This window comes from Leptodactylus fuscus, chromosome 5 (genome assembly GCF_031893055.1).
Source record: "Leptodactylus fuscus isolate aLepFus1 chromosome 5, aLepFus1.hap2, whole genome shotgun sequence".
Lineage (NCBI taxonomy): Eukaryota > Metazoa > Chordata > Amphibia > Anura > Leptodactylidae > Leptodactylus > Leptodactylus fuscus.
The window spans coordinates 167879686-167904452 of NC_134269.1; the positions used below are offsets into that span (position 1 = coordinate 167879686).

Below are 24767 nucleotides of genomic sequence, written 5' to 3' on the forward strand. Positions count from 1 at the left end.
ATAAGCAAGCTGTGCGCTCACTGTTACTTTTATGATGGAATTGAATAATAGGCCGGCTAAAAATTATGTCTGAATGAGTTGGTGAATACTTAATAATATGGAAGTGGGTTATGTGAAAGCTCATGCCATAATATGGGTGGGGACAAAAATTGTACTAGAACAATTGTACAACGCCCCATAGAAACTATTTCATTATGATATAACAGGCTGGAGATTTTGTCATGGAGCCAAGTATACAAGTCCCTTCAAAGCCTTCATGAATCAACACTGAGTTGGTTCCAAGTAGATTTTAATGTCTAGATGGTGAGATGTCCCACAACTACTAATAAAGATTTGACTTCTATTTAATCCATTGGTCACCAAGAATGGTTTCCAATTGGCTATTTTTGGTCTTTTGATCATGCATCTTGGTTGGGTGTAATGTAATATAATGGAGTACCTAGATACTGGGTGTGGAACCATTCATCAATAGTTATCCCTAAGTGGACCCTCACCACGGTTAGAGAACCTGTCTGCTATCCTGGCATGAGTCTTAGTACTTGCCCATAAATAATAAAGTATCTTTTCTTTACACCTTTGTTGTATTTAAAGCATTTCTTATTACAACTCTATATTCTATGGTTCCTATGTTACTCCTCTTCAAAAAATATAATTTAAGAACTCAACTTTACAATTCCTCTTATCGAAAGGGAGTGGCCTGGCACCATCCGCCATGTGTCTGGGCACCTTTACGGCTAACCTTAAGAGCAAAGTCAATAGGTCCTGCTGATTTTGGCCAAACTGACCAACCTACTCACTGAGAATACATATATGCATAATCTGCTGACTTGAGCATGGATGTGTATGGCAGTGCAGGAGGAATAGCTGTTAATGGCCTTTGAAGGTGTATAACCTAGATTTTTCACGGAGAACATAGAAATGGATGGAAGGAGTGATAGATTGTTGTAGGTTGACCATGACTGTTCTAGACACTAGTCACATTCACTGAAGTGTCTTATCTCCATCTAAATCTTTAGTAAACCCCACAAATCTAATTCTATCTCTTCATTGGTTAATCAGGTGCCTGGAAACTTCCATGTATCCACACACAGTGCCACAGCTCAACCTCAGAACCCCGATATGAGCCACTTCATTCACAAGCTAAGCTTTGGGGACACGTTACAGGTAAGTGTGCACCTAAGCACTCCTGTTCCACTGTTGAGTCTATCAACATAAAGGCTGCCAACATGTTCACAAATCCTAAGAAAGTTTCCACATAGTTTAGTTTTATTTGTCCTTTCTTCAAGGTTTTGCTGCAAATTGTCCCTAAGGAAGCAGCTCTAAGAAGTGATCCAAGAACCAATTCTGAGAAAACAATATTAGATCTAAAATTGTGGTTTCCATAAAAATGTCAGTTTTCCATATTGATGTCTGTGTGGAAATCTGTTGGGGACATGGTAGTTATTTTTTTTTTTAAATTGCTGCTGTAAGTTATTGCAGTGGCGAAAGCTGAGCTAAAGTGTCCTGTGTGCACACATCGCTAAGTTTTATATAGTATTTGGAGGACATAAAGAATATTTGAGTCTGATCCTTTTCATGAGTCAGGTGGCCAAATATAATATGTCCACATATTGATACATTTGATAACTACTAGACCCACAAATGCTTTCCATGACAGCAATACACCAGACAGAAATTTAGAGAGCATGGGGCAACACGGTGGCTCAGTGGTTAGCAGTGCAGCCTTGCAGCGCTGGGGTCCTAGGTTTGAATCCCGCCAGGAACAATATCTGCATGGAGTTTGTATGTTCTCCCCGTGTTTGCGTGGATTTCCTCCCATTCTACAAAGACATACTGATTGGAAAAAAAAAAGTACATTGTGATCCCTATATGGGGCTCACAATCTACATTAAAAAATAAAAAAAAATTAGAGAGCATGTTCTCATGAGACTCTCTCAGTAGTACAGCCTCAGGCCTTGGACCTGTAATTTCTACTGATCATGCTGCAGCATAGAAGCACTGTGCTTAAACAAACCTGTTGGTCTGCTTTTAAAGGAGAATATTTAGTACATCTAGCACTTCCATTAGGGGAAATACTGTGGAAAACGTAAACCTTATTTACTTTGCAGTTTTGCTTTGAGCATATATAAAATCATAGTTATTTTTATTTTTTTTAAATAATTTCAACTCTGCTATGAACCATGGAGCATCCTCCTAGTTGACTTAAGACAATATACTGTTCTGGAACATTATGTTTACTTAGACTAGTGTATGATTAAATGACCCGAAGCCATTGCGTCACCAGAACAATGCTGGCACCAGCTTTCTAAGGAAGTGGCAAGGTCTGTGCATGTAAGCTCTATTTTAATGCCAACGCGGTGATCCACTTTTAGTTTTCTTACATCAATGCAAGTGAATATAGTCTGAATTTTTGCCTTGATGGTGTTTGGATGAGCTCAGTACATGACCTCACTGAGTGAATGTTTATTATGCCACCTATGTTATCTAACATTTATACCCACCCAGAGACACTCCCAAGCTTCAAGGGTAAATTATGTGATGTGTTACATAAGGCGTTGCCAGTCTTATATTTTGGCAAATTTCGAGGACATGGAAATGTGAGGAACGTCATGTTTTCTCACAACGTGTACATCGGATACATTGGATCCATTTCTAACTCAGAGTATATAAAATACATATAAAGATAATATTCATATATCGGCCTTCTAGTGAAGATACAGGGACCCTTATAGGCCAACAGCCAGAAACAGAGTAGCCTCTTATCCTGCTATGTAAGGAGTATTAGAAAAAGGGATCCTGTGACAATTCCCAAAATATGCAAAAGTTAATTCTTTCACCCAATTACAATATTATCAGATCCTGTTGGAGTTCAACTGTGGGTGCTTGTCTTTCAGGTTACAAACGTTCATGGTGCGTTCAATGCCTTGGGAGGAGCAGATAGACTTGCATCCAATGGTAAGTACAGTTAAGACTAGGTTAATGTCAACGCTAAAGTATTGTGTTATTCCTATCTGTCAGAAAAAATGGGGGAAGAATTGTTTGATGAATGGGCTATCGACTTCAAACTTTTTAAAAGTTGTGAAAGTGTCACCTGTCAAGAAACGTGACTTAGTGGGCAGCAAGTGGGCAGTCCATTCTTAAAGTTTGATTTTTTTCCTACTTTCAACACATTAAAGTCTGAGCAACGTCAATAAGGGCTAAATTGCGATCGCTAGGTGACGGGATCAGAGGATCTCCAAAATGGTAGGCCTTGTGGCGCATTCCCAGTATACAATGGTTAGTACAGACTAGGGCTTAGTAAATATGACCTAAATTAAAATCACAATTAATTGATTGTTTTAGCTTGATTATGATTTATGAACAATCATTTTAGGACACCCCCCTTTTACATTCTACACAATATATATATATATATATATATATATATATACACCATGTCACGCCAGCTACACACACACTATATTTCCTTATTGGATAGTGTACTGTTAGTGACCTATCCTTTGGATCCCATGCACACGACCGATTGTGCATTCGAGTTGGTGCCGAATTTGCAGAGGAATGTATTCGGATTACACTCTATCATCCAAGTGCATTCTGTTGTGCACTTATTTCTATGGGGCTTTCAATCTTTTCTGTTCTGATGAAATGGAACAGTATAGTATATTTATCTTACCGAAACGGCAATTGGATGGCACACTCAGACTGTGGACATGGATACTTAGCCAATTGCAGTGAGAGACAGGATAGCATGGATGCAAAATAATTAAAGTAATCAATGTGAACAACTATTAATTTAGCTGATTCTCACTTTTGATCCACAGTGGCCCAGTAAAGGGCAACCAGTGGCAAGAAGTGGAAGTCTCATCGATGTACATGAGGGTCACAGGCTAGCATGTCTGGTTCAGCCCCATAAAAGAGCTATTGTGAAGAATTGCTGGTTGTGATAGAAAGCTATTAGACACACACAGTGCATCATAACTTGCAGAATATAGCCACAGACTAGTTCACATACCCATAATCACTCTTGTCCACTTTCAAATCTGACTACAATGTACCCATGAGTACGTAAATAATGTTAAGCAAATATAATCTTTATGACAATGGTATTCCATAATTGCAGTGGTCTCTGTAAGCTGGATAAAGTACCTTGCCATACTGCAAATAGGAACATGACCACAAGGTTCAAGGTATTGATCCGGGATTCAAACTCTCCAAATATCAATCCAATTGAGAATCCGAAAGTTCTGCTAAGTCTTGGTGCCCAATGCCACTGGACATTTTTAAAGGGCTTGCAGAGTCCTTGTCTCCGAGCCAATTATTCAATATACATCAAAAGTTCATGAATGCACACGTATTATGTAGACCAGTGTATACTCTCATGTGTATTTCTTGTACAGCCTTGGCTTCTCATGACTACATATTGAAGATCGTGCCAACCGTATATGAAGACTTGGGTGGAAAGCAGAAGTTTTCATACCAATACACTGTAGCTAATAAGGTAAGAATAAAGCTGGCTACAGGAAATGCATGATCTACTAGCATGATGTAAGATTTATTCTTAAACTGCACAGAAGGAGGTTGCCAGAAAGCAAGAGACTGAAAGGCAGACTTCTTAAAGAAAATAAAAAATTCCAACAAAGTTACATAGCTGAACAGTAATGTAATCCTTAGATAACCAAAGAAGGCCTCTTAAATTAACTAATGGTGGTGCTTAGACATATAAAATGAACTATAAACCTGCTTTTAATTCATATTGATTTGTTTCTCTGAATTCCTTTAGGAATATGTGGCATACAGCCACACGGGAAGAATCATTCCTGCCATTTGGTTCCGATATGACCTGAGTCCCATCACAGTAAAGTATACTGAACGGCGGCAGCCTATGTATCGATTTATAACCACGGTGAGTAGCCATTACTGTACCACAGCTCTTACATGGTATAGCAGTAGCTACTAGCTGAGACTGTATAGTTTGGAAAGCTCCTGGTGTACTTGCTAAACATGTCTGTAGGATTCTGTTCACTTGACAGAAGCCAAAAGTGTCCTATTCATCGGCATTCAAGTTTAGGAACTGTGCAGGAAAGGCAGCAGATCGTGCTTTACTATAGAGCAGGGTACCTCTGGGAAAAGACAGTCAAACTTGTGAGCTCACGGCTTTTCCCATTGCTTTCAATTGAAGATCAGCAGGATTATAATGCATCATTTCTGGCAAAGTTGAGCTGGAAAATTTCCATTGTGTGTGGACACCATCTTGTTATCTTACTGTAGTGGAAAGAAAAACCAAGAGTACAAACCACCATTCAGCTCAATAAAATCCCATTCATAATAGTATAATAAACTGGCTACAGAGTAAACAGAGCTCATTGCCATGTGCAACCACCTTAACTTCTTCTGGACCACCCATTTACTATATACAATCAGGAAGCCCACTCTTAATCCTGCAAGGAAGTACCTGTATGTCCTTGCAGAGTTAAGCAATGAGCTTCTGTAGACTTTGTAGGGACATAGGTTTAAGCTGTTTATTACCACCCCTGCTGTCCCAATCACTGCGCAAACAGCTATAGGAGCCGCCAAGTGGCCTGGTGGTCATGTGATCTGCCAGGGGTCAGGACCTGCGGGAGCTGCTGAGTCCTAGAGGAACTAGATCAACTCTACAGCGTACCTCAAGAGGCTATACTCCTCTTGTAATACGGGGTAATGTATCAGCCCCAGTTACTGGGGAAATTGGCAAGAAGAAAATAAAAGTAAGGTTAAAAAACCCCAAGGGTCTGTTATGAAAAACAAAAATTATTTTTAAAAAAAATGTAAAATGTTAAACAAAATAATAACCACACTCAAAACCTAAAAATGTCTTCTATTTAAAAATTACTCTAAGGGAGTGGATACACTATTTAAAAAAATAAAATTATGCTATTTATCTTAAAAAAAAAAAAAAAAAAAAAAAAAAAAGGCTTTTCTTTTTTTGTCACTTAAATTTTCTCAGATCTTAAAATGAAGAAAAAACTTGCAAAAATAAAAACTTAAAAATAAACCCTTTTTATCACTAAAAAAAGATCCTAAATGTATTTGAATAACCCAAAATTAAGAAATATTAAAGCACGAAAAACCTGCAAATTTAATCGGCCTTGAAAATGGCTTTATCCTAAAGTGGTAAAGATAACATTTCATTTTAATATGGCAGTATACTAGAAGAAACCATAAAAAGATTAGTAGACCATGGCCATTCACATGTTCAACTATATTTAGATGATATGTTAGATTTAAGGAGCCTAAAGTGCACCGTTGTAACCTACACACCAGCCTTGTGCCTAGTTCGCAGCTGCGTTTGGTAATCCATTCGGTGAGTCTGCATGGGGACCCCCCAAACGGACTACTGAACGCACTGGCAGGTGGTGAGCAGTGAAAGCACACGGACTCCATTGATTATAATGGGGGCCGCGTGCTGCCCACACGAATCATGCAGACATAAAAGTAGATCACAAAGTACTTTTCTGTCCGCATGCTCCATGCGGAGAGCACACAGACCCCATTATAGTCTAAGGGGGTCTGTGTGCTTACACTACACACCGCTTGCCAGTGCGTTTGGTATTCTGTTTGGGGGGTTCCCATGCGAACTCCCCGAACGGATTACCAAACGCAGATGTGAACAAGGCATTAGGCAGTTCAATAGGAAGAGTAGATCCATGGACTTGTGCTCTGCTGGATGTTCTTTACTTTGTATACCATTCTCAGCAAATATTACAAATTATTATGCTCAGCAACCTTCACCACTCCAGCTACTGTGAGTGTCCCAAAAAGCTCCATTCACTTCGGTGAGAGTTTCAAGAACAGAAGAGTAAGTATGCATGCTGGGTGAGGTAGTTTCATATCATCTCAAGTGTTATTGATCCTTGTCCTTGCCAAGTGCCCATAAGTGTTTTTACTTTAGCAGTATTTCTTGGAGTCTCTAACTAGACCAAACACTGTCATATTATCAGCGCTCTTTCTGTATCTGGGCTACTATGCCAGCCCTAGTAACAGGGAAAATATGCAGTGTAAAAGTAAATAAATGAATCATGTCCTCCAAAAAGTATTTTCTGAGAAACTAGATAAATCACATAAAAAAACTAAAAATAAAAAAAATAATAGAAATATTGGTATTAAATAATAAACGGCTATCACAAAAATAAGCAAAAAATATTTCAGAAGTACATCAAATTATACTTATTTAACCAGCTCATGTTTTAAAATGGCCTGGCCCTTTAAGGACCGAAACGCGTGCATTAAGGGTTAAATTCCCAGACGATCAGTAGTTTCTGAAATGCTAAAATGACCCAGCCTAGACCTAACAATCTCTCCATGGTCAAAGTCATTCAGATAACGTCTTCTGACAAATATAATCAAAAAGTGACCTTATGTTACTTGTGTTAAGTCAGTCTTTTTTTCTTTTCAGCAAATATAATTTATCAAGACTCTGCCATTTCTCTACTTACTTTTCACCTTTTTCTGGGTAACTAACTTGTTCTCTGTATCTGTCAATAATTTATTATTATATAAAGTCACCTTGCAAAAGATCTCTGTGGGGCACAAGGTCACGGAGGATGTGTTTTATGGAGACATTTTGAATGTTATGACAGGAGTTAAATGTGCTATGAATACGTATGATCGAAGCCAGGTGTCGGGCATGGAAACCCCCTGAAAAATTTAGAAGGCCCTTTTCACTTACCATCAACATCATTTACAGGTCTACTAGGTTTACAGCAGTAACTTCCTGTTATAAAACACTTTTCATAAATTAATAGTTTAATTTAATTTAGGAATCTTTGTAATATATGATATTAAAGAAATATTTTTTCTTCTCTACTAATATGAGAGAAAGTATCTCTGCCTAAATAGTGAAGAGGGGAGAGGGGATGTAAAATACACTGCTAGGTTGTAGTTAAGAAGCTAGGAGTGCACAGAATGAGGCAACAAATCAATTAACTACTCTACAGGAGAAGTCTACTCCATCTCTCCCTTCTTCATAGAGCTCTATGTATGAGGCTGAATACAGTGAATATAATGTAATCAGGCAGTCCGATTGTTATATATTGTACTAAGAAGATCTGTTTTACTGCTCCTTATCTTCAAAGTTTCTTAAGTTAGTGAAAAAAGTGATTGCATTGATTGTGAATGCCCACAAGATGGCCACTTTTTGTAGAAAAACAATCTTTTCTCCCTTTATCTCATGTATATGTGATGGATGTGTGTTCATTTGTACGGTAGGTTCATTGGCCCTTAAAGCCCCCGGGAATGTGTTTTTTGCTTTGTTTTTGTTTTGTTTTGTTTTTTTGTTCGTTTTTAACAGTCCTAAGAGTAGGATACTTTTTTTTTATCTTTGTAGAAGTGGGCATGCTGATGGAACTTGCGATTTCTCAGAATACCACATTTTATTTTAAGCATATGAACGTAGCAGTTGGAACCATGCAAACCCTTTTGGCTGGGACAGATCCCAGTAATGTTATTTCAGGAATTAAAGATTCCTGTAATCGCGTCATGGAGCACTATTCCCGAAATAGGATTTTTATGATTTCAGCTTCTGTACCATGCCAGCTAATGAAAAAAACAAGAATTAATAAGTACGAGTGAAGCTATATACGGTTTGTGCTTACTTCATTTGGTTACAAAAGCAGTACTCACCCCACCCACACAACAAGCTCTATAAGAAGGCGCTCATTGTGTACACACCGCAGGACCATGGTAGAATGAGATTATTTTTTTTAATAAACCTCATTGTTGCTTACATGACTCAGAAGATAAATTTATACTAACTACCTGAAAATGAGCTGCGGATGCCCGTCATCGCTATTGAACCCTATGATAAGCTAGTGCGGGGGTTTAGTTTCAGGGAGAACATGGGAGGAATGAATATTCGTTTTATAGAGCCGGGGAAACTTTATTTTTTATGGGAAGATTTTGAGGTAAAGGTTTGGTTTGGGCTGCATTGGAATTGGGAATGGCTAGATAAGACTTGGAGAGTATTGGGGGGGTACTGGTTCTCATGGAGGGGATCTAGCCAAGGTATGGAGTCTTAAGCTGGAGTTCTTCAATGACTACCCCTAATATCGTGTACATTATTATAATAATTCCATGGTACTGTACATATGATACACAAAATACACAAAAGAAGAACAATACTAACCATGACCAACTGGAACAGGGAGGGATAGATGGATGGATCGATCAATCCATAGATTGCCCTGCCTGCAAGGTTTTGCAATGTGATGGAAAAGTGCTAACCTTACAGCAGAAAATCAGCCATATAGTACATTAATACTTCTGCTCAGTTGTGTACATACAGGCAAGTTATCCTTACAATAGGCACACTAATAAAGTCAACAACGGCTATCTGAATGTTCCGTGCCCTAAATATGTAAGCTTAGGACCTGGTGACGATGTTGCTGCAATAGAGAATACAGGTGGATCTGCCTATTCCATCTAAGATAAAATGAATGGCAGTTCTGCGTTCTTTCATATTCTACCTTAAGCCGTAGCTAGGCTTCACTCCTGTTTATATACGGGTTTTATGTCTTATAATATTGGTAATTGATGGCACTTACAGTGATGCATTTCTGGTTAAAGGACAGGTGCCTCCAGTTTTCTAGACATCTAACAGTATTGCAAAGGCTTTCCCTGCAGTTTCCGTAAAATCTTGCATGCTCAAATTAAGTCTTGCAGTTATTTTACTAGGGAATTAAAATGCGTTGTCTTCCAGAACTGTATTAAAACGTATTTACATGGGGCAGCGCTCACCTAAACTACAGCTAGAAAGTCTCTTGTCCACAAAGTCCCTCACAAATGTGATCAGGATCAAAGGACAAACAAGCAAATGCCTCTTTTGTGTTTGCATAAGATTGATCATGATGTCAGCAGCGCATATACACTCATGTAACCGGAGGACATACTGGCCAACCGTAAATAAGGAAAAACAATCCTGATCAATACTGTTTAACTAAACTGGCAGCGACTGACATCTTATATTGTTGCTAATGGAAAAGGACTCTTAGTGTGCAATGGAAGAAACTGGAGTGACGCTTAAGGTTTCATGACGTGATCTGAGGCAGCCTTTAGAATACAACTCTTTGGAATAGCTGCTGTTTGTAAGTGATGTATTGCGACATCCTCAATAGCGATATGGCTTACGTAGACTATAATGTCCACGGCATGGTCCTGTCTGTGTATATAAACAGCATGCTCCTATAGCAGAAGACCAAGCCAACACCAAACCAACACAGGGACTGAATTACAAACTGCTCTCTGTATTAGGATACTTTTAGAAATATGTCCTGCATGGATCAACACTCGTTCTGTCACTGAACCCAATGCGGATGTGTAGTCTTGATAAACTAGTATTTTGCTGGAACTGTAATCTAACCAAGTTTTATTGGAATAATTAGGAATATATTTTTCCTATCACGTATAAGGAAATGCCAGCAAATACAACATGATTCAGTGTCTCCAAAGAGAAAAGGTCACTTGGTAGGGCTGTGAAGCTGTTCTGTACACGATAGATCATCTGCTTGGCTTTTATGGAGGGGACTTGGGAATCCTTTGAGACGTTTGCTTCCCATGTATCTATAAAGTGGGATGTGGTCACCAAAAGACATTAAATAAACAAAGTCACAGTCATTGTGAAGTTAATAGGCGCTGTCACGTACTAGAGTGTCCTCCCCTCTTCTGATCGTATAATCTCCATCTGCCAATGATCCACTTTGTCTTTAGTATGTGAACTGTCTCTCAGCACGAGGACACCGCTCTTCCACCCAACAGATGGTGTGTGGATTACTAAAGCTGGCAGATCAGGGGTGGGGGCTGCGGAGAAACACCTGCTGTTCGGGCTGCTGCCTCATTCACAAGCTCTTGTTAAGTCCACAAGACCTGCAGCATATCCATTATTCACTCGTGTTTCCCAGTCAATGAGAGGAGCTGTGGGGCAACAGCTAAGGAAGGAGGGGGGCTATAAACAGACCATCAAGAAACTTCTCTTTTATAGTGGAAGGGGGGGACCTTTTGTAACCCCCTGCTAAAAGGAAGGCCAGAACAAAGAAACCATCCACAAAACAGAGGGGTTTCCCAGGGTCCGTTAGACGTGTTGCTCCCCAGTAGGAGGGATGAATTGGTTTGTAGAAATTTAAATAATGCAGTGTGGAAAGTGTGCTGCGCTCCCACCGCTGCGACTGCATAATGGGAGCAAATGGGGCACTGGAGGAAAGCCGTTTACTTGTCTCCTTCACATTTGTAGTGGTGTGTGGATGGATATCATTCATGGAGTATTTTAGATATTCAATCCATGATGTTAGAACCTACTTATTATTATTATTATTATTATTATTATTATTATTATTATTAATATACATGAGTGATTTTCACCCATCACAGTTTATTTTATTTATTTATTTTTTTTGTGAGGACAGAGTTTCTTCTGTTTTTTAATCACAAGATCCGTAGTATCAGAAGTGAGGATCAGAATCTGTTTTATGTTCTCTTGCCTAACACTTATAAGTATGCTTTAAATACCAGGTCACATGGTCCACATTTGCCAGATCACAGAATTCCCATGACCCAAATTTCCTGATCACGAAGGGTCCTGTGCCTAAGTCTTTAACATGGGAATACCCCTTTAAGAAAATATACTGCATAAAAAAAATTATTTATATTTACTTTAGGGTATATCCACAAGGGATAGAAATTCAGCTGAAAAGACTGGTGCTAAATCTATGCTAAAATTTGCACGAGTTACGAGATGGTTTGTTGCGGATGTTTGTTTGCTGTAGATTTTCCATGGACTTTGCCCAGCTCATTGAAGGGAGTCAAGTGTGTGATGAAAACCCACAGCAGAAATTTACAATTTAAAACCCACAACGCAGATCAATCTCTGTGTATTCTGTGCTTGGTTTTTTTGTTTTATTACTGCACCAAGTTTTGGTTAAAACAGCATCCAATCTGCTGCTGGAAACACTGAGGAGGATCTACTACCTGCAGTTCCATGGTAGCAAATCTGCAGCGTATTCATCCAATGTGTCTTTTCCCATATAATGAAATGCTGTTGTCGTTGCGTTATGTGAAATGGTCACTAATAATCTAGTTTTAATTTTCAATACTACGAAAGTTAAATCCACTTTATTACGTTATCAGTTGGGATACTCTTGGTGTAATGCGTTTTGTTTCTGGTAGGTCCTTTTATTTTCAATGTATTATATGTGTCAGTCAGGAAGGGGTGCACTCGGGTATTGGACTAAAGATGATAATACAGTTTTAATGATGACTCATAAGCCTACGCTTTAATCCCCCCACCCTAGAATCAGCATGTCTCATTTGTAACTCCTCCTATGGCTCTAGTGTTTCTCTGACATCCCCTCTTCTGGACACGCTCAGGTTCTGTGGGATTGGTCTGAGAACTGACGTGACCACTAATTCTCACGCGTCCATTGTGCATCTTGATTTCAAGCCTTCCTTTTAATAGGAGCATCTGTGCTTCTCTGGCTATTGTAAGCTACCATGTAACCACACAGTACACATGTGCATGTATTCAGCAGAACTGCAGCTGTATGATGACAGCACAGGGGAATGCTCTATGTAAAATATTCAATGGTCTGTAAAGAAAGAAAATCACAAAATATGGGGTCATTTAAAAGGATTTCCCGTTTACATGTAAAAATCCTTATTCCTGTATCCTTATTCCTCTCTATTAGACTGTTTCAGTTCCTTACCATTGTCAAGGTCTCTGTTTGCTATCAGTGAATGAGAACGCAGAAGCTGCAAACCCCGTACATAGATAGTCCTGCTCTTTGCTTACGATTTCATCCACTTCACAGCCGTCTAGTCAATGATCAAAGCAAAAATCAGCAGAAGCAGCTGCACAAAGCTCTCTGATAGTTTGTTACAATGTGTCAGTCTGGAGACCAAACTGTTAATGGGATTGTCCCAGAATTACAATTTATTCTATCAAAAGAATAGGATAGAAAAGTCTTATTACTAGGGCCACAGACATTGGAAGCAGTGGCAGCGTGCGGCTGTTGCTCTATTAGAATATGGTTTGTAACGTTCTGCAGAATATGTTGGCGCTATTTATATAACTGTTACTATTATGGGACCCTTGTTCGTTTTAATAGTAGGGGTCCGAGTGGTGAGATCCGCCACGTTCAGGCACATGGGATAGGTGACAAACTGTGAATGTGGGACAACCAATTTAAACTCTGAGCATTGCTTAGTCTGAATACAATTGTATTTGCTAGTTGTCATTCACTGACTACAAACCTGAGACTTGCTTGAAAGTTTTAGACTAGACAGTGTTTGCTAACTCTGGCACATCTAGTATGATATTGCACCACTTATTAATTGGCATAAAAATTGTTGGTGCCTTTTTAGGGCATATTTATGCCAGTTGGGCCACACCTCTTTCCCCAAATATACCGCGCCCCTTTTCATCCAAGTGTCTAAATACTTGATACATTTTTAGCTGGTGTTTTGGTTGATAAATCCCCCACAAAGTATTTTAGAACATGTAATGATGATGAACTATGTAATGATTTAAACTTTATTTGCATGAGGTCGGAAGCCCCCTTAAATGTGAGCGTGGCTTGTGTGTTTTCCATGTGACTTGTTAGATACACGTTCTGCCTCCTCACATTGATCTGATTCTCCACAAATATAAATCTCCAGTAAATAGAAGCCCCTTGTGTCACATTGTTAAAATTCTATTCAACTATTTTTATTTGTTTATTTTTGTCCAACAGCCAATATATAAGGCTGTTCTAGTTCTCACGGAGGTGTCACCCAGAATGATGGATGGTTATATAACATGGAGAATATACCTCTTAGTAAACTGGAAATGGCAGGTGGTGGTGATCTCTGCCATATGGCAAACTCTCTGTACTTGGATGCTGCTTGTATTCAATAATGCTTGTATCATCATCTATATAGTAATAAGGGCGTAGAGGTGCTACTGTATCAGAGCAAGTAGACCGTCCTATTTAGTTACTTGATAAAGGAAATCTTGGGATTATACATAGCGTTCTCCTGATTCATATGTCACACACAATGTATGAGCCACTGTTTCCATCCTGCTCGGTGATCTGTAGCGGCTGATGCCCTGTATCATATGATGAAGCAGACTGCTAGGGCAGGGTAGAAAGATATCCTCATACAACTACATGTATTTTATCTCTACATCTGAGGAAAATGTGACTGCGGTTATAAAGCAGAACTATGCTTCATTGCCCTGCTTGTGCATGTATAGTTTGGAATCATATTCACCCCTTCTAGACTGAGTACAAGATGCATTGGAATAGGATGAAAAGGGCCAAAAACACAATACTCTGCTTCCAGAGTTGCTGCTATGTAGTGTATAGATATACTTATATGATACCAGACACAACTGACAAATGTGGTGACAATTTTAGGAAGAAAGCTTGTAATCCTTTTAGTCAGTCCAATCACTATGATGCTGTAGTTTCCATATTTAGGCTCGATTCACACATGCAGTTGTTTGACGTTTTTCTTGGTCAAAGCAAAGGGCCCCTTCACACGGAGTTTACGCTCCGTGTATTCTGTATACGCTCCGCTCAATTTGTTCATTTTACACGTGTAGAAACACAAGTGTAAAATGTAGTTAGCCATTCAGTTCAATGGATTTTTCATATAATGCGCGTCTTTTTGCATGCGCGCAAAAAGATGCGCGTTATACGAACATGCCATTGAACTCCATGGCTAACTACATTTTACACGTGTACAATGTACAGAATACACGGAGCGTAAACTCCGTGTGAAGGGGCCCTAAAAGTGCATCCAAAAAGAAGGATAAAGGGAAGAAAAAGTTTCTCTTTTGGATCCCTTTTGCTCAAAAACTACATCTAAGCTGCTTATGACTCCAATTTTGGGCTGGATTTACTAATGTCCGTCACAGGTCTCACAGGCAGTTGCAGTTTTTTATAAAACTGAGGACTTCAAATAATAGTAAACCTCTGCCTGTTTTTAGATTTGCTACGGAGTGTGAATCCCCTCCTATACAAGCTGACATAAGTGACTGCTTATTATGAGGCAGTATTTGTCTATTTTAAAGGGAATGTGTCACCAGAAAGTAACAATTTATTAAAAAGAAAAAAAAAGTTTAACATACAAAGGTGATTGATACAATAGGTCATGTTTCGACAGCACATTTCCTTTAAGAAGGCAGATATGTCACTTGATGGAAATTGTAACAGAAATCTGTGTCTGATACAAAAAAAGTTGACATTTCTGAACTAAGTTTAGACTGTAAACCACTCCATTGCCCATGGTGGTGTTTTACACGCCAAGAAGGAAATGTACGTGCCGTTTCTCTTCTGTTTTATAGAGCTAGAATATATATACTATGCCCCATTTACAAAGGTTGTCACTGGCAGAAATAATCGACTCAAGAAAGGTCAACTGCTGGCTCACAAAGGCTTAAAGTGCACATAACCTTTCCACAAACTTTGCATAAATCAATAAATGAATAAAAATGTTTTTAGCAGTTTTCCCTTCTGCAGGCTCTGTCTCTAATTTTCAGTTCTCCCTGAGTTTGGGTGGAGGCGAGCCAGAAAACAGAGGAGACTCTGCTCCCTAATACTCTCACACACTTAGAAGCAGAACTATATAGGATATTATATACAAGTCCTGACTGTATTAGTGTGAGTAAAGCTTTTCGGATGGGATATAAATTTGACTGTTATCTGTCTTTCACTTCTCACTCAGCTCGCTTACTCCTCCCTCTTTTCATTCTATAGACTTCTACCGCAAGCTGTAATATGACATCTCTGTGATCTTCTGTCCTTGTTGCTCTGGCAAGCGAGAATTCAGCATAGATTATAGAGTGAGATTATTTTAGCAATAAGGGGTGGGGGACACAGGAAAAGGGTCGCCCATCATCCATGCTCCTCTGCAGGTCGGCTCCACCGCATCCTCTAGGTAGCACTGCACTGTTGTCACAACGCTGAAGGACGCCAGGACGCTACATCCAGCGTACACCCTGGAAGCAACAGTGGAGCCATGACAAAGGGAGTAATTGTTGGGGAGGGGCAAAAAATAAGTCCTATACTGGAGGGGAAAAAGAGGGGTGCCATAAACTGTGTGGGGGGAGTAAAAAAAAATCAGTCATATACTGTTGGGGGGCAAGAAAAGGGGGTAATGTGCTGTATGGGGGGGTCTAAGAAAAGAGGGAATATATGGGGGGGGCAAAAAAGGGTGTCATATATTGTGGCGGGAACAAAAAATAATGTGGCTATGTAACCTGTGGGGGAACAAATTGGGGGGGGGGGGGAATCCTACAATTTTAATTAGGGACGGGTCTCATCACACAACCAAAGATAACTGGATAAGTAATTATTTATTTATTTATTTATTTATTTTGGGGGGGCATCAGTAGCAAAAATCAATTTCAATAGATTGTTACGTATGTACCCAAGATGATGAATTTCAGGTCTTATTCGCATGGGGATTGTTACCAACTTTTCTAAAGATGGATTAGAAAACCAAATTGGAACAGGCATTTATAGCTTCATTACTGGTAATTTGGTTATCCTCACACTGGTGTGCAGCTAACTATAGTACTGCTATGTAGTACTGCTATCAGTGCTGTATCTTGTAATGATCCATATACATCTGTATGATATGACCATATCCTATAAACAGGACAGGCTTCAAACTTATGGAAGTAAATGTGTAAATAAGTATAGAAAGTCTATTAATAGGCCATCAGTGGTTTCTGGAGACCTGACTCTTGGCACTCCTTGCTGTTCGGTGGCTTTGAAGGAGCCGCAAAACTTATGTGATTGCTTCTTCATTGTTTAGCTCAAGTCTTTTTTTTTTTTTTTTTTTTTTTTTTAAGTGGCTGTTCTGAATATTGCAGCAGTCGCTAAATAAATATGGCATTCTGAGCACAGAAAGTGCCAACAGTACGGGTATATATGCCAAAGAACATGGTGGCCCCTTTAAGAAAAAAAACAAAAAAAAAACTGATCGGTGGTGGGGATTTATTTAAAGATAAGCCATCAATTTAAAGAACTAGGATAAACCCTTTAAAGTGTTTGTCAGAGGAAGCCATTTTTAGAATCTGGCTCCTCCACATGTCACATTCGCTCCACGCCCAGCGAACAGCTGATTTTGCCAGGAAAAGCTACAGTTGGCCATACAGAAACTTTGCCCTCTGCAGGGAAAATATGGTATTACGTGATGACCATTAGCACAAATGACTGTCCTAATACAAACCAGGTTTTATTCCACCAGAATGGGACATTTATACAGTGACCATGGATCTGATTTATTAAAAAAAAACTTTAAAAGCAAAATTTAGTTGCTCATAGCAACCAGTCACAATGTAGCTTTCATATCTTAGAAGCAGAGTACGAAATGACATCTGTGTGGTCATTGGATGCTATGGGCAAATAAGACCATTTTAATAAATCTGCCCCAATATCTGATCTGTCTCATAAAGGAGCCCTGGAGTAGGGAATACCATCCTCTATGATGTGTATATAGGATAGGGATTGTACTCTCAAAACCTCTTCAGTAAAAGAAGTGGTGCCGCTCTATGCACCTATCTGTTATCCACCAAATAAAGGATAAGCGTGAAATGGCTAGTGGCTGCGGAGAATAAGGAAGAGGAAGTCCCAATGAGTGCCAGTGCGCCCATTCACTTCTCTGGGGATGCCGGGACTGCAATATCTTCTCTTCCTCCGACCCCATAGATCTGACACCCTATAAGTCTACATAGTGCACAACCCCTTTAAATGTTCAATGTCTTGTTAATGAAAGTCCTATATACACGACCTCTAAAGAAGCTGAGATGGCACATTACATGGGCACGCTGAAATGCGTATAAGAAGATATAGCTGTAATAACAAGTGACCAGTCTAAACAAAACACATTCATGTTTTCCATTGCAGTTCTCGGAGAGCAAAGGAGCTAATAATAGTATTTCTGATTATTTCATTTAAGGATGAAGAGGAATGTAATATATTCCAAGCTCATGACATCTTGCCAGTTTGGGGCGCCTCATGTTATTTTGTGTGGGCTGCAGGATTTCGGTGACAGCTGTTCACTTCTAAAGTTAATTTATGTCTATAGCATGGTTTGGAGCATCATCTTCAATTGCCAACATGGTGGAGTTCTCGAGCTTATCTAGAATATTTTATGCAAATGTCAGCTCATTAATGTGAAGTTTTTCAGCCAGGACTACACAATCTTCTATTTTTCTTGCATATATCGTGACAACTTGGGGGTAATTTGTCTCAAAGGTAGCAGCTTCCATGGTGTCTCTGGTGAGAGGAAGTTCCCAATAAATGGCATAGAAGCTTATGATACTCCAAAAGAAATGGCTTTATTTTGCTTTTAAATAATTGCAGGAATAAAAATAAAGCCTAGTCCACATATAGGGCAACGCAGGTGTCCTCTATGCTTAATGCCCTAAGGTAGTATCATCTGGTCATGGCCACCAGCATCCTTTCTTTGCACACTGACCTGCATCTGTACTTGGCTGTAAGGTGTCTTGGCCCTTTCAGAAGATGAAATCCTTGCAGTCTGTCGTCAGTCATCTGTATCTGTGGGCTACTCATAGCATCTTCCTCTACAAGGAGATACCTGATCGAAGGATTCTTAGTTTTTTGTATCCTGAGAAGGTGCTTTGCTGCTGTATAGCTTATTTTACCTGTTTGTTGACCCTTGCCCTTTCCTATGACTACATCCATGTCTGCTAATCTCTGCTCTTGCTAATATGTCTGACCTTGGCTTGTTTATGACCATTGCCCCTGAGCCAGCCACCGTGATTATTTGCTTTTCTGACCAGTCACAGATTCCTCCTGCTATTGACCTTTGCCTTCTTTCTGGATTTCTTTCTCCCATGACCTATGGTGCCACACACCAGTCTCTCCTCACCCTAAACCAACCGTCATGTACACCGGGACCACTCCAAATGGTACTGACCTTGTGATCTTCCCACTGCAAAGTCCAGATCCCTGTAAGAGGTTAAAGAGTGAATGATGGGGTGTGATCCTTTTTTTTTGGGGGGGGGTTCACACTCCAGAACCCTCACAATATGAATGTGAAGAAGGGTTCCTACTGTAGATCCCAGCCATACTACAGATTGATCCATGAAGGGGTGCCTTCACACATACATGTTGTTAGATGCAGTTTACTACCGGTGTGGTACAGAATAGCTGGCAGGAAACTGGTGCCAGAACAGTGACACCCTGCAACTATTCGTAACTCCCTAAGCTTCAATAAGGGACTGTCCCAGACATGTCAAGTAGCCACATAGGGATCGGAGTCAGGTCCAGTGCAATACTTGGTACAAGAGATGCCAGAACTGACCCTATAGAAAACTGGCGTCATTTTCCCTCCTGCTTTTCTATACCACACCAGAGGGACGCTTCAAAGAATGTCATGTGTAAAGTAAACTCTTCTTTATTTGAAGGATAAATAGTTTTTTTCTTTTTGATAAAGTAAAATAGCCTAATTTTAGCTCAATCTGGAAATATTTCATGTAAAACATAATCAACATTTTGGAAATATTGATTTTAATATTGTCCAGGTCAAGATGCCCAGAAAGATGCCAGTGAGTACAATAACACTACAATGTGGATACAGGGGTGTAATGTGAATATCTTGTGCCCTGATTTGTGATGTGCAATGTAGAATACTGGTATCATCATATGTGTCAGAGGAAACTTTAGGGCCCCTTCACAGCTGTATATACCGTACATATGTCAATCCCATGTTATCAACTGATAATCCCTGGAAATAATACAATTAAAACAGAAATCTTGATGTCTGAGGAAAGATGAAACCTGCTAATATCTTATTTCATAGGACACAAAAACCACTATTCTATGTTTTATAATTCCTAAGATAACATTATAAAGTGACCCACCGGACTCTGCTTCCCTGCTTTATTACCCGAATCTGTTCTCCATTGAGTAGCCAGTGGATGAAACCAGGCAAAGAATGCAGAAGGGAAAAAAGTGGATTTCAATGTATGAAATTGATCCACACAGAACTTTATACCACAGGGTCTCTGCCTAGAGACTGCTAAATCCCATAGAGCTTAAAGGAAACCTTTTCATCTTGTTTGGGGCCACTAAATCACCAGCATATCCTTTATGCAGGGGTTTGGGTCAAGCACAGTAAAGAGTGGTGTACCAGCCTCTGCTTCAGTGGCACAATGCTCATACACCTGGAGCCGCTGGAAATGAGTCCTGGACTTATCAGTATTGTTATCCGTTATTAAACTCTGAAATGGAGAAAGATGCAGGGACTTATTCACAAGTTTTGATCCTTAAACCCAAGCTGTTAATAGTTTAGGGGCACCAGACAGATTCCCTTTGATAAAATTCTGACTGCCTGCAGTCACCAGTAGAGGGCGCTAACGGCATATAGAGTTATACAATGAGTATATAATATAATCAATGCTGTATGACTCTGTGTATGCAGTGAGCTAATGGCAGCCATATGCAAACTATGACATTTTGACCGTTCAGTGCTAAACACTATGGCAGTCCAATAGACACAGCATATTTTGTGGCTACCATGGATTTTATGACCTCTTTCTAAGGGACAAGGTTTGCTTTTCCAGTGCCAGGCTTAAAACGTATTGTATTACTTTCATATAGGTTATTTATGCAATTCCACCATATACAACGGCACAGATAGTTTGGCTAGAATAGGTTTCACTGTTCTTTATTCTTGAGGCCTATAGATATTTCTATGTAAATCTATTGGCTGAGACTATATTAGACTTTCTGCAATACATGTCCTGACATGTATTCTTCAAACAATTTTTGGGTCGCTGATGCCTCCTTTCCCACCCTCTGTCACTCCACATTAAGTATTAGCACATTCTGCTTTTTATTTTCAATAGTGAGTCACTGTTCTGTTTCTCTAACATAGAGTCAGTGTTTCCCCAGCTCTGCGCTGGCAGCTCTGGGCCCACGTCACTGCAAATACTCAGCCTGTGTATAGGAACCTGTGTGTCACTTGGGCACATGCTAATGGTTAACACCTTGTGGAGCCCAAAAGCCAACAGCGACCTTGTGACAATGGATAATATTCCGCATTTAGTCTCTTTCCTAGCTTGGTCTTTCTTAAATCACCTTATGATGAGGACAGATTCTCTCCCTTAGGCATTCATTTTATTTAATTTTATTTTTTATATTCAACTTGTTTGTTGCCAAACCAGTCAGGGCTCGTTCACATCTGCGTTCTTCTTTCCTTATTGCAGGTTTCCGTTTCCTGCATAAAACAGATGCAGGAGACGGAAGCCTGCAGGAGACTTTCTCACCCATTCATTTGAATGGGTGAGAAAGCTGTCCGGCCGTGCGCGGCAGTGAGCGTTTTGCGCTCTCCGCCGCGAAACCGGGTTTTATAATCCGGACACAGTCGGACATGCAGTACTCTGTGTCCGGATAAAAAAATCCGGTTTCGCGGCGGAGAGCATAAAACGCTCACCGCCGCGCACGGCCGGACCCGATCTATGGTTTCCGTCTTCTGCCATGCAGAAGACGGAAACCATAGTACGGACACATTGAACGCAGGTGTGAACCCAGCGTCACAGCCACGACACGCTCCTATGTATTCAGCCATGCCACTACGTCACATGGAGTAGGTTCCATCTCCTATTGTAATCCGATGTAAAAGCAGACAACAGCCTCCCCCTTTTAATCTTAGTCATTCATGCCAATGACTAGTGCATAGACAAGCAGGTGATGTTTCTGCTCTTAGCAAGTTAAGCCTTCCTTAAGCCTGGCTCACCTTGTCACCCGGCAATGTCTACGCACCTATCCACAGGAATAAGTCATGTTAAAAGAAGGATGCTGTTATCTGCATTGGATTATTTTCTAGCATTGCCTTTGTAATTTATAGAAAATATGTTTCAAGATAACGAAGGCCTCATACATCTAAGGTTCCCATTATTGTTATATGTTTAAGGTCCTGTTCTTTTGTGGAATTGTCACAAGAAATGGATCTTAAAGGGAAGCGACTTTGCCATAGTGTTACCTAATCCTGGCTAAATGCCAAAACCAATTGGTTTATGTTCAGTTCTATGTTAATTCCATTCATGTGAATTCCACAAATAGACAGTTGACTAGAATTATTTAGTTCAAGATTTAATCAATGAAACCCTTTTGCTTTTAGACTTTGTAATATTGTGATTTTCGGTATTCATATTGGATATAATGTATACTCCTTGCAGTGGCGTAACCACCGACATAGCAGCAGAGGCAGCTACCACAGGGCCCGGGACATTAGGGGCCCGGTGACAGCTGCTACCGCTGCTATCATTATACTCGGGGGGGGGGGGGGGGTGTCTTTTTGGACCCCCGAGTATAATGATCGGCAGACCGGGAGAGGTAAGAAACATAAAAAACATGTTACTTACCTCTCCACGATCCTGCCTGACGTCCTTTCTGACGTCACATGAACCCGGCCTGCGTCCCGGGTCATGTGACGTCAGACGTCATTAAACAAGGACGGCAGAGGAGAAGGCAGAGGAGAAGGCAGCGGAGAAGACCATGTAGGAGCCAGAGACAGGTAAGTAACAGTAGTTTTTTATGTTTTTCTCCCCCCTGGGTCTCCAATTATTATACTCTGGGATCTGAAAAGACCCCAGAGTATAATAATTGTTTATGGGTGTCCACTATGGGGCATAATACTGCGTGCAGGGGCCCCTACGGTGGATAATACTGCGTGCAGGGGACACTATGGTGGATAATACTGTGTGCAGAGGCCCCTATGGGGGATAATACTGTGTGCAGGGGCCCCTATGGGGGATAATACTGTGTGCAGGGGCCACTATGGGGGATAATACTGTGTTAAGGGGTCACTATGGGGCATAATACTGTGTGCAGGGGCCACTATGGGCTATAATAATGTGTGCAGGGGCCCCTATGGGGGATAATACTGTGTGCAGGGGCCACTATGGGGGATAATACTGTGTTAAGGGGTCACTATGGGGCATAATACTGTGTGCAGGGGCCCCTATGGGGGATAATACTGTGTGCAGGGGCCCCTATGGGGGATAATACTGTGTGCAGGGGCCACTATGGGGGATAATACTGTGTGCAGGGGCCACTATGGGGGATAATACTGTGTTATGGGGTCACTATGGGGCATAATACTGTGTGCAGGGGCCCCTATGGGGATAATACTGTGTGCTGGGGCCACTATGGGGGATAATACTGTGTGCAGGGGCCACTATGGGGGCTAATAACTGTGTTAAGTGGCCACTATGGGGCATAATAGAACGCGCAGAAATGCGTAGGAGGGGGTCGTTCGAGGTCGTCGGTCGGGGGGGGGGCATGTCAAAAGTTCGCCACGGGGCCCCGCCATTCCTAGTTACGCCACTGACTCCTTGCCAATAACTACTGGTGAGGTCATCAGTGTTATAAAATATTGTCATAAGGGAGTTCTGACCTTTTCAGCCCCAACTAGATATGTACACCAGTTCTCCTTTCATAAAGTACACTAATAGTTTTAGCTAATCCTATTTTACCAGAAGTTTACTAAGAATTGTAATATTGAAGAATATACAGGAATTTGTAGCTAAAAATTAACTAAAACTGTTCATTGTGTACCAGTGCTAAAACCCGGAATACATCTGACCATCCTGAACTCGCTGCACGTGCCCAGTGTTGACAAATGTTGATGAATGCTATCCTGGGCTAAATCTCCAATGCATGTGTACAGCCTAGGTGGCCCATGGATTTCCATAATATAGCTTAATACTTAAATAATTGTTTTTTTAATTACTTTGTTAAAGGGAGTATGTCAACAGGTTGGAACGTGTTGACCTCATAGTCATAGTGTTCAACTAGGAGACCACTACAGCCGTCACTCAGCTGAGCGGAGGTGCTGGGTACATTGCTTGGAGCACTGCAGCAGGTGCTGCCTTGGTTATAATTGGGAGTTATTTTATTAAAAAGATGACTAATGGGATGTTTCATCTGCCATTACCTAGATCTATCAGCGGTTGTGGCTGCTCAATACTGCTCACAAGCTCCCTTTAGCAGGTGGTCCCATGAGTATAGCCCCTGCACACAAGTATTAGTGGAGCTCTTGCTCTGGTGGACATGGGCCAACCATGTATTTCTGCCATATAGTGCAGCTTGTTACTGTTTCCCACTGCAAAATCTGCATTACCCAGGGGTCTCTATTCCGTGTTTTGACCAGTGCAATTCCCTCTTTCCATATGGATCTTGGATAAATAACGCCAAACCTAAAAATCTCTAATCCCTTGCCTCCTAATGTCTTTGACATTTGATATCCTCCAAATGTAAGTGGTCACATAATGTATAGTTGGTAATAATGTTAATGATGTTCTCATCATAGAAAATCCAATAACTAAATGTATCTTCATTTTCTTGAATTTACCGAGAGACCAAATGGTTTCCATTCTGAACTATCTATTTCTGGCTACTTTTCTTTGCAGACATGTATGTGAGGAGGGGATCATTTCAGTTACTAAATTAGCATTCAGCGACCAAAATTAATCAGGTCACATATTTTGCATGTCAGAACGTGGGATCTAAAACAGCTGTTGCCCTGGGGAACAGATATGTTGTCTGTAAACAGACCAAATATATGTTCTGATGGCTACAGAATGGATGTCAACCTGCCCCATTCCAAATGGCAAAGCATGCTGGGAGAGTCACTGGGCCCATATTTAGACTGGCTCTGTTTTTACAGTCCATGTTTGTCTTCTAGTAAAATATACTCTAACATATAGGGGTACACAACTT

At 40.4% G+C, this 24767-nt stretch overlaps 1 protein-coding gene across 1 annotated transcript in view; it reads left to right on the top strand.

Annotated features, from left to right (window-relative positions):
• ERGIC1 (endoplasmic reticulum-golgi intermediate compartment 1) overlaps nt 1-24767 on the top strand; it is a 70451-nt gene that overhangs the window by 42473 nt on the left and 3211 nt on the right. The window contains exons 6-9 of the mRNA XM_075274727.1: nt 1060-1164; nt 2895-2955; nt 4398-4498; nt 4781-4903. Coding sequence (XP_075130828.1) covers nt 1060-1164; nt 2895-2955; nt 4398-4498; nt 4781-4903 — 390 coding nt within the window. The remainder of the gene's footprint in view (nt 1-1059; nt 1165-2894; nt 2956-4397; nt 4499-4780; nt 4904-24767) is intronic.